A 13,642-nucleotide genomic window follows, 5' to 3' on the forward strand; every position below is an offset into this window, starting at 1 on the left:
TGTGTAACAAAGATTCTAAGATAAGTCTCAAACATACACTATGAATAGGGCCTGTGTTTTCTGAAAAAGCCTCTTTAAACAATAGACAACCTGTGCAAGGAACATGTTGAAATCTTTCTCTGTGAGACACCATCAGATGGCAGTGTTGATCCTTCTAAAAAACAATTTCTGATATCCTAAATGTTTACCAAACTATGTGCAGAAAGTATTGCCTTTGCAAGCATACAGTCATACATACAAACACATAGTCCAGAATAACATCAGACATTTTCACATACTAAATAAGATATAGTCAGCATCTGTGTATCCTAATTTTTAGAGACAATATTTAAAACACCTCTTGGTTCTGCATAAAAACATCACCTTCATCACCATCAACACACAAATTTAAAAAAGTTCCCGACTTGTATGATCTTAAAATCCGATATCAGACTCTCCTTTCAGTAGAAATGGACATGGTGACTGTATCCAGTGTGTGGATCAGTGTGTAGCGTGTATAATGTGCAGTGTGTAGACAAAAGGCTGTCACTCTTGCTGCTGGAGTGGGCATGAACAATACCTCAAGCCCCTTGGGTCACATTACACAGCAGAGATTCACATAAAGGGATGATAGTAGGAGTGCATGTGGCCTCTGACTAATGGAGAGGAAAAGCAAAAGAACACGTGAGTTCACATCCACAGCCTGGTCTTATACATTAAGATGTTTTACTGTTTTACTACGATATAGAATGTCACAACCTCAAATGTTCAGAGGTTTAATTTTCTTTCCATAAATGATGTAAATATTCCTCCAACACTTGTACTTCAAAAGGCCTGTTTTCCCTGCTGTGTCGCTTTGATATTTACAAGCTGAATGCAAATGTCTTACAAATGATTTTGACCCTAATTCCAAAACATGGAGCCAAACAATATGGAGGCTGTTTGTCTTTTCTTTATTATCGCTCGAAATGTGAATTCTGGCACATGATTTTGAAAACTGGAGCTAGTGTCACTGGATGTTCTGTTTGTTTCTGAATTTGTACTTTGTTTTTATCTTTTATCTTCAGTTTAGAAAGATTTGAACATTTGCAAGGAGCTTTATGACATACTTTACAATATATATGAAAAATTAGATAATTAAATTAGATTATATTTTTTGCAGGTGAAATGAATATGTTTACAGTTTGGTGCAAACAGGACACCCGAGCAGCAACTTTAAGATCAAGTAATGATTAGCCGGCTGGCTCATAAATATACAAAAGTTTCAAGAAGATCACTGTTACTTTTCATTCATATGTCGAAGGTAAATATTTAGTCTTGCTGAACCCCATTGGGAGAAAGGCCTAATAACCAAAGGCCGTAAAAGCAGCAGCGTCTGTGTAGTGGATAATCCACTGGCCTCATAAAACCCCCTCTGAAAGATGATTTCTTCAAATCTTGTGATTTGCTTTACAGTTGTTTAATTCGTGTTGTTTTTTTTACTGTCATCCATTCTAAGCCGTTTGTCTTCACAGCCTAAACATCCAGCACGCTCTTGAGGTAGGAGATGTAACAAATCGCAAGTCGCAAGATTTCAATCTTGGACAACCTTTTGCCAGGTGGGAGAGTCGGGAGAAGTTTTCTCAGCTCAGCAAAGGCCACGTTGAAGGTCACTACTCGGACCCGCTCTCTGGAGGCGTGAGCAGATCGATATTTTGCTGTAGCGCGTCTCCTGCGCCTCTTCTCCTCTTTGGGGTGCGTCCCGTCCTCTCCATCCACTCGCTCGGACGGCATGGACCCACGCAGAAAGGTCTCATTGTCTGTTTGTCCCCAGGGGAGGTCAGGTTCCTGTTGGCCACAGCTAAGCATCGTATTCCCGACCACACTCTTCAATCTCCTGAAGAAACACGTTGAAGTTTTGGTGAAAACTGTTTCAAACGTAACGACTAAACAGCCGAGAGAGGACCATTTTAATGATGCATCACGTGCACAGCTTTGAAGCAAATGTAAGAAAATTGGTTCGTGTTTGCAAAATATCTTAAAACAACATTTGCACACACACACACACAAAACAAATGTGAAAGAATTGTGCTGCCCCTCAGTGGAAGAAGATGTGCAGAGCTGTTGCTTGTAGTGACAGACGCTGTCCGAGGTGCTGAATCAACAACGACACGACAACATTAACAGCCAAGGAAACAAACAAACCGGATCTTAATATCTCAAAAACAAGAGAGGTCTCCAATCACTAGGCGTTGCTTCTTTAAAAGACGTATTCTACTGTAAAGCCCGCATTGGTGATGTGACGTCTTGTTTTCATGCAGCGAACGTTTTATGTAGTCAACCAGCAAACACGAGATGTATTTTGATTTATTTTTCAAACACCCTGAAAGCGAGCAAAAAAAAAAGAAAACTGCATCAGATAGAACGACTGCAGGGTAAAGATAAGAGAAAAAGGTCAAAATCTAACTCACCTTGGACATTCAAACAGGTTTAAACAACTGGGGAACAGCAAATATTCCAAATGGATCAATAAACAGTCAGTTCAGGTAACTGGCAGTTAAAGTGGCCTCTTCATCAAGGTTAACGGTGTCTTGGTTGTAATTTAAATTGAATTTAGGTGTAACTAACTTCGATTTAGGTGAATGATCCTCATCTTGTTGTTCCACCTCAGTACCTGCTTCTGTAGCAACATCCCCAGACTGCCCATGTGCCGCTTTTATTCCACCCAGCCTTGCCTGTGTGTGTGCATGGAAACACCCCTATCTCTCCATAAAGCTGAGGTGAAATGACAAGCACAGCAGGATGATGAACGAATGTTTGCAGCCCAAAGATCTCCATCTCATGTTTGTTATCAACAGGTAAAACAGCTCTTAGTCAGATTTGTTTGCATAGACTATTATAAATAGATATTCAATGAATAAATTAAACGATGTGAAACACTTGAACACTAAATAACAACTTAAAACAACACAAACAATCACATTTTTTATGAAAGAATGACTCATATCGGGACATTAAAGGTCCAGTAAAAGAGGCTGATCAGTAGACCATGATTTATTTCAGTCATAACCTGTCAAATGCCATCAGAGTTCACTGACGGATTGAGAGCATCTCAAAGATCAACACATATTTCAATACATTATAGATCTGTCAAACTATGACTCTAGAAATATAACCCTGTGGTCGGATCTAGAGATAGAGTCTGAGGGGCACTGACCCCATTGAAATTTGAGTGCCCTCTGACGGGTCCCTGTCCACTCACTGTGTAAAGGTTATAAACTTTGGCACTTCTGAATGAACTGGAAGGCAGTATGATGGAGCGTATCAAGTGAAATCAGATGTTGGAATTTCAAAGATTCCAGATGAAAAAAAATCTACAAGAATGTCACCCGAAGTCAGAAAGAATTTGGACAGAGGGAGGAAAATAAACGCCCCCAAACTGCAAAATCCAGCACTGCCGCCCTGAGCATAAAAGGTGATGATAGTTGCAGTAATAAAGTGTTCCTGAACACCTCTGTCAGTTTGTGTCTCGTAAAATCAGTCGCACATACAGTACGATCAAACCTCCTTCAGGGAACATGTTCCTGCAGTGTTTGTGTGTGAAAACCACTGTGTAGCGTTGTTGTCAAGTTGTATTGCTTTTAATAGGTAGCTTACTCAGCACATCAATGTGCAAATCCTTCAGGTTTTCTAACTTGGAATTGGAACTTGGTCAACTCAAGTGTGACGTCATTCCCGGCAGTTTAAGAAGAGCAAAAGAACATGTGAGTTCACATCCACAGCCTGGTGTTATACAGTGAGATACTTTATGGTGACGCAGACTGTAAGAATCTGAAATGTTCAGTGGTTTATTTTTGTTTCCATAAATTATGTAAATCCTCATCTAACACTGTACTTCAAAAAGGCCTGTTTTCCCTGCTGTGCTGTGCTTGATATTTACAAGTTGAATGCAAATCGTTTTGATCCTAATTCCAAAACATGGAGCCGAAAGATATGGCGGCTGTTTGTCTTTTCCTAATTGTCCCCTTAAAATGAGAATTCTGGCACATAATTACAAAAACTGGAGCTAGTGCCACAGGATTTTTTTGTATGTTTCATGGGTTAAATGAGTTATTAGCTTTTATTATCATTAATACTTGTTGCGTTCAGTGAGGAAAGAAAAATCTAAAATGTTTGCAAAGAGCTTTATGACATTTAACAAATAAATAAATGACAAATAAATAAATAAGTGTGCAAAAACTGCCTGAAGATGCGTTAAAAGGGAAAAGCGCATTTCTTAAACATGGCAAATATTTCACAGCTTGTTTATGATGTACGGTTTTTAAATGCAATTTTAGGTCCACACATCTGTCACACTTTTGGCACAACCAAACCTCTTTCAGGGAACATGTTTCCAAGTTGCAGTCGGAACAATGGCCAACTCAGGTGTGACATCATTCCCAGCACTGAGTTCCAACTTTCAAGGTGAATGGAATGCAGCGTAAGGCTGCTGGGAGAACCCAGCGAGCATACTCACCATTCAGCAGTTCTGTGAAGTGTCGCAGGTTGTGGCATTTTAGTCTTTTTTCAATCTGGCCTCAACACGGCATCTGATTGAAAACAAAAACTGAGATCCAGCACTGATAAAGCCTACAATCTTGAATTCATTTTTATCTTCTGCTGTGTCGATACAGCATTGTTTCTCTCTCTCTCCGCTCATGTCTAAGAGAGAAATATCACTGCTAATCAATACTAACAGAATCACTGTGAGTAAATCACCAAAAGGCGTCCACCTTTGAGTTGATGGTTGGAGATATTTCTATGCACCCTGTTAAAAATGGCACCATAAATGCTCAATGGGGATCATGTGCAGTCACTGCGAAAGCCTTGGCATATGGCTAACATGATTATCATTCCCTTCAAGCCACATGGGACAATTTCTGTCTTGACAACTGGGAAATGACGTCGATATGCTGCTCATCACAAGAAAGATATGCATATGGTGAACGATGTAGTCCAGGGATTGTTATGTCTGTAAACTTTAATATTTGTTGACCCTCTTGGAGAGTACTTGATGGATTTGAGAAGATAAAAGCAGCCTTTTCTTAGCATTTCTTCTGTCTGGTTAGATTCACGTAGATATTTGATTGGTTATGAGGTTGTGTATTGTGGTGGGCTGGAGGTGTTGTTCAAAGCCTCGATAGATAGAGAAACCACTTACAATTTAATCCTTGAAACTAGATACAGTATCACATTAAAGGGTTTTAAATCATACGTAAATCAGACTTTAGAAATATACAGGGCAAAAAAAGTAGAGCATATCATTGCATTTCTGTTTAGTTCACCTTTAACTGTTACATTGAGCAAAATTCTAAACTTGTACAAACAAGTACTTTTGCTCGCTTAACTTCACCAAAAACTCAATGAAAGTGCAAAGTTTAGAACTAAAGTCAAACAGCAGTGACTGATATGGGGGAATAAGCAGTTTAACTTTTCCTATGTACTTTAATGCTGGTGGAAGACATGCAGTTTACTTAAAAAAAAAAATCTGAAAAAGCAGCTGAGTTGATCACTGTGTCTCAGCTATAATGAATAAATCAAAATACAAAATGCTAGTTATGTAACTTGTTTCTCACAGCTTTATTGCAAAGAGGAAACAGCAGATTCCTCCACATCTGTCAGAGCTTCAACTTCATAGTGCAGGGGTGTCTCTCACATCTGGCATCATTTTTAATCATCCCTCTTATTTCCAAATGCTGCACAGGCATCTAGATCAGAAAACATCTTGACTCAATGTGAAATATGACTCACATTCATACATGTATGAGCAGCATTCAGAAAGCAACAACTTCCAATTCTGTAGGATCTCATGTTTTCATACTGCGTTGCTTGAGGACTCCACTTCCCTTATGCATTCTCCCTTGTGTTCTTCTCCTTGTCCACCGGGCTCGTCTGGGTTTAACTCATCATCTGTCTCAGTTTAGACACCATCTGTTTAAAGGACAGAGCCTCACATTTTCATCTCCTCTTATAGATCCGTGCACATGCTCACATAAATGACACCAACACACATTTGTTAAAATATTTTGCTAAATTCGAACTTTGTGTCAAGGTTTGTTTGACGTTTGTGTTGGAATGATGAAAAAGTTGTCACATTGCGCTTATATTGTTCGCATGCATGATGGTCTAATAATCATTTTGAAAGTCTATTTGTCATCCTCTGTAACCCAGGTGTAATCAAACAATCCCACACACCGGAGGTGTAAATTAGCTATTCAGATATTCACACCATTTTTGAGCCTTTCTTTTCTGACTTCCTCCCTGAGTCCTCTCTGTCTGTTTATCTGTTCCTGTCATATAAGTTTTCCGCCGACTCGGAATCTCATGTTCAACCTTGTCACCGTGGCAACAGCGGGATAGCTAGATATGGTAGTTTATTCAAGCTTTTCTGTGTGCTGAGTCATAAATATTAACATGGTAATATGAATATGACTGCAAAAGGCCAGTCTGGACATTAGCTAAGAAGAAAAATTTAAGCACTACCAGTTACGCAACCATTTTTTGGACAAAAAACATCAGCTTTAAATGATCAGTAAAATATGGAGTAGTTTACATTTACAAATTATATTTGTCACCACATGAGCTGGCATAGCTTCACAGGGCTATGATGACTGCTGGGGATAATTTAGTCTGAATATAAAACAATAACAACAGTGACTGGATTTCATTTAAATTGTTCAGAAATAGTATTCTTTTTTAACTCAAAACATTACTCCTTCCAAACTGACAAAATGCCAAGACTGTAATGAGAAGAAAAAACAGCAAAAAATTTCTAACGCACACTATAAAGAGGTACCATAATTATGTTTTGCACTCGTAGTGTAATTTAATCCTGTGTACATCTCCTGAGTTCATAAACAATAAAACAAAGAAATTATCTAACCGGTAGCATGTTTTATCTGTTTCACAGATTTAATTCCAATTTGTTTGTCTGTTCATTTTTTTTTTTTTTTTTGCTTTTAGGCTTGTCTGCGTAATTAAAAAGGTTATAATAACTGAAAGAACCATTTCAATGAAAGGGGAAGCAGAAAACAGACTGGGACACGATTTAATTGTTAGATTGATATATTGCACATCTGTAAATAACTCTGGGGAGCACAGAAAATTCAAATCTGACAGTCATCTCCCTAAAACTAAAAGAACCACTTCACTTTTGTTATTTGTTCCTACAACCGGTAAACAGACACAACATGGAAGACACCTGCTTGTAACCCCTTTGGGGCACTTATTGAACAGTGGAGAGCCATGCATGTAAATGTTCTACTTTGGTTTGAAAGATTTTTTCAGAATCTCAGTACATTCCCGAGCTGCAACATAAAAAGAGAAATGCACAAGATTTGTCAGTCATCAGCTCTCTTAACAGTGTTACTCGGTCTCGCAGCTGTCACAATTCAGTGAGCATCTCTTCATTATGCTGCCTGCGGGGATTTCAGTGCGGGAAACCCTTCTTCAGCTGACAAATACACAATGAGTGATTTATTGTCATGTAAAGAACAGTGCAGAAGGAGTTTGAGAGGGCGATGTGAATACACTGACATTAAAAATGCAGCACTCTCTGACCCAGAGCAATTACGTACGTAATACTTCAAGGTTAAAAAATGCAAATTGTCCCTAAATAGGGCAGCATTAGGCACTATACATCATGAAATGAAATGACAGGAATGCAACAGCCTCAAGAATGAACTGACAAAGAAAATACTGGTGATTCATTTGCTTTGTCTTTTTTAAATAGCCTGTGTTGTGTGTTAAAGCTCCAATTTGATACATTTAGTGCGATCTGTTTGCAAAAAGGATACCTAATTGTTTCTATCTTATTGCAACAGTTTGAACATGGTATCGGGACCAAAGGAACAGCATTGGGCTGGTTTAAGTCATGTTTATCTAATAGTTTCCATTTCGTTCCACATACAGACTTGGAAGTGCAGAATGAGGCAATAAGATAATCCGCACCCTCACAACTAGATTTCACTGCATCTTACATATTAACGTGTGGAGTTCCTTAAAGCTAATGAGGTCTGCCTTCCAAATTCTTGATTTTTTTTAATCTGTGAATTTAAAGAAAAAAGATTTTGACTGTATATTTTTTCTATATTTCTGCATAATACAAGAAACAAGTCAAATCAGTTTTAGAAAATGGATCACTTGACTTGCTTTTAAAGGTTTCTGTACAAAGAGGGCCTTTGATGGACTTAAAATAATAAAACCAAAAGTCAGACATGACAGGTAGGAGGATACAATTTGCTCCGTGATTTGAGTCATTGTGATACACTTGGATAGATGTTCCATTTTGAGCAGTAGTGCACAAAATTTACAAACATACAGCTTCAATGTTCTCCAATTATTTCTCTTGCTTTTGCATCTCATAAGAGAAGATGTGTACTTTGGGACTGCCTGGAGACAGTGAGCCACAGATCCCTGAACTGTGTGCGATTCATTGATATGAAATAAGAACAGACAAATGCAAACGAGCCAAAACAGAGTCAGTGTACATAAAAAAATACATGTATATATTTTATGCTTCTGACCTCAAATTAAAGAGGTCAGAACATGCAACACAGAGTTCTTAGAACACAGTGACATCTGGTATTGTGGCATCAATTGAAATAGAAACCAACACGATTTTGTGAAACTAAAGGTAAGACAAAAATTTAACTTCCTCTCTTGATCTCTGTAATTAAATATAGTTATTCTGTCACAAGTGGTGGAGATAGCAGGCATGGATGAGACTCTGGAGCTGGTGGCTGAAGGTCTTATTTAAAGAAACACTGGAGAGCGCAGCAACCACAGGTAGCAGGCACATTGTTGTGCTCCACAGCAAACACGCTGCAACGATGCCACAGATGACAACAGAAAACCAGGAGACAAAATACTGAGGGAGTGACGAGGGAATCAAAGACAGGTGAGTGCTAATTATTAATAGAGACCAGGTGTGATACAAAAAGGGAGTCAAATTCAACAGAATACACGGGGAGGAACACCCTACAAAATAAAACAGGAAGCAAGGAGACTGCAGATGACAAAATAAACAAAAGTACAAACTATTACTTAAACTAAGAAACACAAAAACACAGACCACGAGATATTCAGAATGAAAACTGAGAAAAGTTTTCATGTTGTTTCCTCCTACCATGTTTTAGCCACAGTCTCCCATTGATTTGGAGTGAATTAGCAGCAATGAGCTTCTTTAGTTGAGTGGGTGGCAGCTGTGACATACAGGATTTGATGTACTGAAAAATCAGTTAAAGTTATTAGAAGCCAAATTTTGTGTCAAGTGGACCAAATGCCTTGCATCAGCATTCAACCACTTATTCCCTCTGGGCCATTCCTAAGAAAACATCCAAAAAGCTGAAAGAGTTGAAGAAAGTTCAGGAAAGTTGAGTCAGACGTTTTCATGCAATGCTGAAGGCACCGGATATTAAATGTGACATATGTTTTGTAATGTGATGTTATCGATTTGTGAACAATTTAAGCAGGCGACACTTGTTTTGAGCAGTCTATGTGATCTACCGTGTTTCAAATTTCCTGCAGAACTGTAAATGCTGCTCTGTAGTGGATTTGTACAAACTACAGAACAAGTTTCTGAATAACCATAGTTTTAAAGAACTTACTTAATTTCGTCTGTGCCACATATAATTCAGAAAGTCATCGACTCATATCAAAATTACTTTCAAATGGTATGAATTTAGATTTAAGGGAACGTTTGTGTCACTTAATATTTAGTGTCCAGGTTTAAAGTAATCTCATACAGTAGCTGCAGTTAAATGGTGTCAGGATCAGTGATATTGCATGAAATTTTTAATTTAGATTTATTCATCTATTTTTCATCTAACCAAGGACAATTCTCTGCATTTGATCCCTTAGTTATGATGATTAAGATTGAGTACTTGCTTAAGGTATTTGAGAATATCTAAAAGGCTCAAGATGAACACAAATGGTAAGTTTTAATTTTAGGCTCCTTTCCAGGAATGAGAAATAAATGGTTAAAGTAATTCCCCTTGAATCTACACCAGAGTGTTGGAACACCGCACACTTTGCGTCCCTGCCAGGTAGCGGTGCCAAAAGTCTCACAGTAAATCCTGCAGCTCTGTTTGGTCAGGGTCATCCTGGTGATTAGATCAGCAACATTAATCTGTAAAAGGTTGCCATTTGCATGCTTTACAATCATTATGTTCCATCAATATACTGCTGCAATTAATGTCTCGCCATCTGGGGGGGCTATCACTCAAATTGGATATTAACAGTTTGCAATTAAACCAGACACTGCATTAAATCAAAATTTTGGCTTCAACGGTACCCGTGCACTGTCGCCATCTTGTGGCGAAATGTGAGAAGACTTTTGTCGTTGAGATGTGCAACGAGTCTGACAGTGAAATGATGTCTTCAGCTCAGACCACTGTGGTTTTGTGTGGTTTTACAGGGACATTTTAATCAGGTAAAGCAGCTAAACTTCCCTATTTTGTTTCTGCAAGGATGAAAAGGGTATATTTATATCCTACCAACATTAAATATAGGAATACAAAGTACAAACAAAAAGGAAAAAATATGAATGTATGACATCAGATCATTGTTATGCATTTAATTTCCATATATAAAACAACTAACTCCCTCTCAAGCCACATGGTAGCCCTTTTGGCTGCTTTGTTTCTTTTTAAACATCACCATCTAGCACCTATATTAGATTTACACAATCAATTTGATTAAAGAAATATGTTATCACACACACAACTTGCTTCTGTGCTTCAATGACTTAAACAACACAGACCGCGCACACACAATGGTCTCATTATTGACAGGCAATACAAAAAGTAGTAAATTTACAGAACATAAAATGTAAAATAGTTTTTCATTCAGTTTTTAATATGAGAGATAATCCCCCAGTTCAAGTGATTGATTGATGACCTTAATTGCTGATTGACAGCACCTGAGAGAGCTTGATCCAGGAGGGTGTATAAAAACAGCATGTTGGGCTTTGTTACAGTATGAACTTTGTTAAGCCAGCTAAGTGTACAGTTCATCAGTCACAGTTGCAAACAGGTGTCAGGATGGGTAAGTCTTTATGTTTGACCTGCATGAAAGGTTTACTGCTGCATTTTGTGAATTATTGGTCTAATGGACACTAAATCTAATCTTTCTTCTCTTGGCAGCAAAGAAAGTGTTGATCGTATATGCTCACCAGAGCTCTGGCTCATTCAACGCTGCAGCCAAAGATGCTGCTGTGAAGGCTTTGACCGCTCAAGGCTGCACAGTAGATGTCTCCGACCTGTACGCCATGAACTTCAAAGCTACTGCTACAGCTGAGGACATCAAAGGTGTCTCAATACACAAATTAAAGAGGCTTACATTTAACTGGTCTGTAAATCTAACAAACCCCACTTTTTACAGGAGATGTGAAGGACGCTGAACACTTTCGTTACTTAAAGGAGACCCAACAAGCATGGGAGGAAGGGAGGCTGTCGGATGACATCACTAAGGAGCAAACTAAAGTTACTGAGGCAGACCTCATTATCTTTCAGGTAGGACCTGGGTGCCAGTAATGCTTGTAGTACCCAATAAACCTTCCTTATACAAAATGTGGGCCTGTTCTCCCCAGTTCCCCATGTACTGGTTCAGTGTTCCTGGAATCTTGAAGGGCTGGTTTGATCGGGTGCTCACAAGTGGGTTTGCCTTCTCACAAGACAAGCGGTACAGCCTGGGGATCTTCAAGGTAAGGGCTCAATCAAGGTTTGTATTGCTGTCAAAAGATCCTGTGGCCTCAACTTGATTCCTCTTTTCAGGACAAGCAGGCCATGCTGTCCTTTACCACTGGGTCTCTTGAATCCATGTTCAGTCCAACTGGCATCAATGGAGACATGAATGTCACACTGTGGCCCCTGCAGGTACTATTTATCCACAGATGGATACTTGCAATAAACTGGACTCCAAGCATTAACACTCACAAGTTCCTACTTTCCCCCTACAGAATGGCATCCTTCACTACTGTGGCTTCCAGGTCCTGGCCCCTCAGATTTTCTGGGCTCCCTCTTGTGCATCTCCTGAAGCTCGCACCAGCATGCTGGAGGGCTGGCGTACACGTCTGCAAGGCCTCCTGGAAGAAAAGCCACTGTCCTTCATTCCCTTGGACAGCTTTGACGAGAAGGGCTTCCAGTTGAAGCCTGATGTCCATGAGAAACATGCCAGCAAGGAGTTTGGACTGACAGTGGGCATCCACCTGGGCAAGCGTCTGCCTCCCCACAGCCAGATGAAAGCTGGGTGCTGAAGACAGTGTGGTCCTGACATATGTGCTGAATAAAAGCTGGTTTATTTACACTGTAATTGAATCCCGGTTTCAAATTCTTCCTGGATTTGACTCTCACTGGTTTGTTCTTGGTTTTCTGTACAGTAAAGATACTTAGATCTGGCCATGAACCAATTAAATGTAAATGGTAAAAATTTTTTCCCCGTAGTGTAAGGTGTGACATAACTAGAAAATTGTCCAGTGTGGATCACATGCTACCAGCAGAGCAGGGTAACATTTTAGTGGCTTGTGCACTTAATGGGGACAGGCATTGGCTAAAACCAGATGAACTTTCCTCCGGGGCAATTTCAATAACTATTGTCCACCCAAAGGCACACGTAATAAAATTACAAAGTGATACTTCAATGTATGTTCCTATTAAATAATGGCACTAAAGATCTGTACTTCACAAAGTGCTGACTGGAATCCTTTTAGTTGGAACATAAATGTTAAAACAGGGATTGCAGTTCAAATATGAAAAAGAGCATTGCTAGGACTGTTTAATTCATTCAAGCCTTTGGTACTCGTTGCGATGAAGCCACACCATAGCTTTTATTTTTTTAAATTATGAAATCACACATTAAATTTAACATGAGGTGTGAGGAGTTTTTGAAAAGTGTGTTTATAGGCATCATTGTACCAAACCAAAGGTACAATTGGGAATTTAATGTACTGGATTTGAGGGCAGAAAATGCTTGTGTTATACAATGCTCTCTTATCAAGTATCCATTACGCTCCTCCATTGTTCTTCCTAGTTCTCCTACCGTAGCTGCATTGAAGGCCATTTTTGCTTGCTCCACTTTAACCTTGACCACACGATGACGCTATTGGACAGTTTGTCACAGTAAAATTAAGCATCCATCATGAAGCTCAACATAAAAATCATCCATCGAAGTGTGGCTGCAGCTTTTTATGCTTCTGTGCATTCACAATTTTTCAACATAAGAGCTAAACTTGTGTAGCACAGTGCATGATAAACCACCAAAGCATGCCACCATCCCAGAAAAAAAAAAACACACTATCCCTTCCTTCACAACAAAAGAAATAAAGCCAGAGGCTCAATATGAGGCACAATGATGATCAACAAAGAAGTTTTGGAATGAGTACAATGGCAGGGAGATCACAGAGATTAAAGAAGACACTCTCACAAAGGTCAGAATGCCTGTCATACTACAAAATAAGTATTACTTTGATAAACAGCTATGAGTGTTAACTAAAATAAATCTACTTAATTGAGAAAGGAGGCATTTTGAAGAAGCCTAGAGCAAGAATTTGAATGTATGTGATCCAATTTGCAAATATGAAGCAGTTGTTTATTAACCCCATCCTCCTCACAGTGGCTGGGTAGATGAGCTGTTTGCCTCTGACTCC

The 13,642-nt window shown here is 39.0% G+C and overlaps 2 protein-coding genes across 2 annotated transcripts in view; both read left to right on the forward strand.

Annotated features, from left to right (window-relative positions):
* The window catches only part of ackr3a (atypical chemokine receptor 3a), a 124,178-nt gene that overhangs the window by 51,326 nt on the left and 59,210 nt on the right, over positions 1-13,642 (forward strand). The gene's annotated exons all lie outside the window — the stretch shown is intronic.
* On the forward strand, positions 8,714-12,253 carry LOC140319194 (ribosyldihydronicotinamide dehydrogenase [quinone]-like). The gene is made up of 6 exons (XM_072396794.1): positions 8,714-8,744; positions 11,133-11,306; positions 11,380-11,510; positions 11,588-11,701; positions 11,772-11,873; positions 11,957-12,253. Exons 1-6 carry the CDS (start codon positions 8,714-8,716, stop codon positions 12,251-12,253), a joined length of 849 nt encoding a protein of 282 aa, XP_072252895.1.

Source organism: Leuresthes tenuis, unplaced genomic scaffold (assembly GCF_036924035.1).
Source record: "Leuresthes tenuis unplaced genomic scaffold, fLeuTen1.0.hap1 SCAF_12, whole genome shotgun sequence".
In the NCBI taxonomy this organism is placed as follows: domain Eukaryota; kingdom Metazoa; phylum Chordata; class Actinopteri; order Atheriniformes; family Atherinopsidae; genus Leuresthes; species Leuresthes tenuis.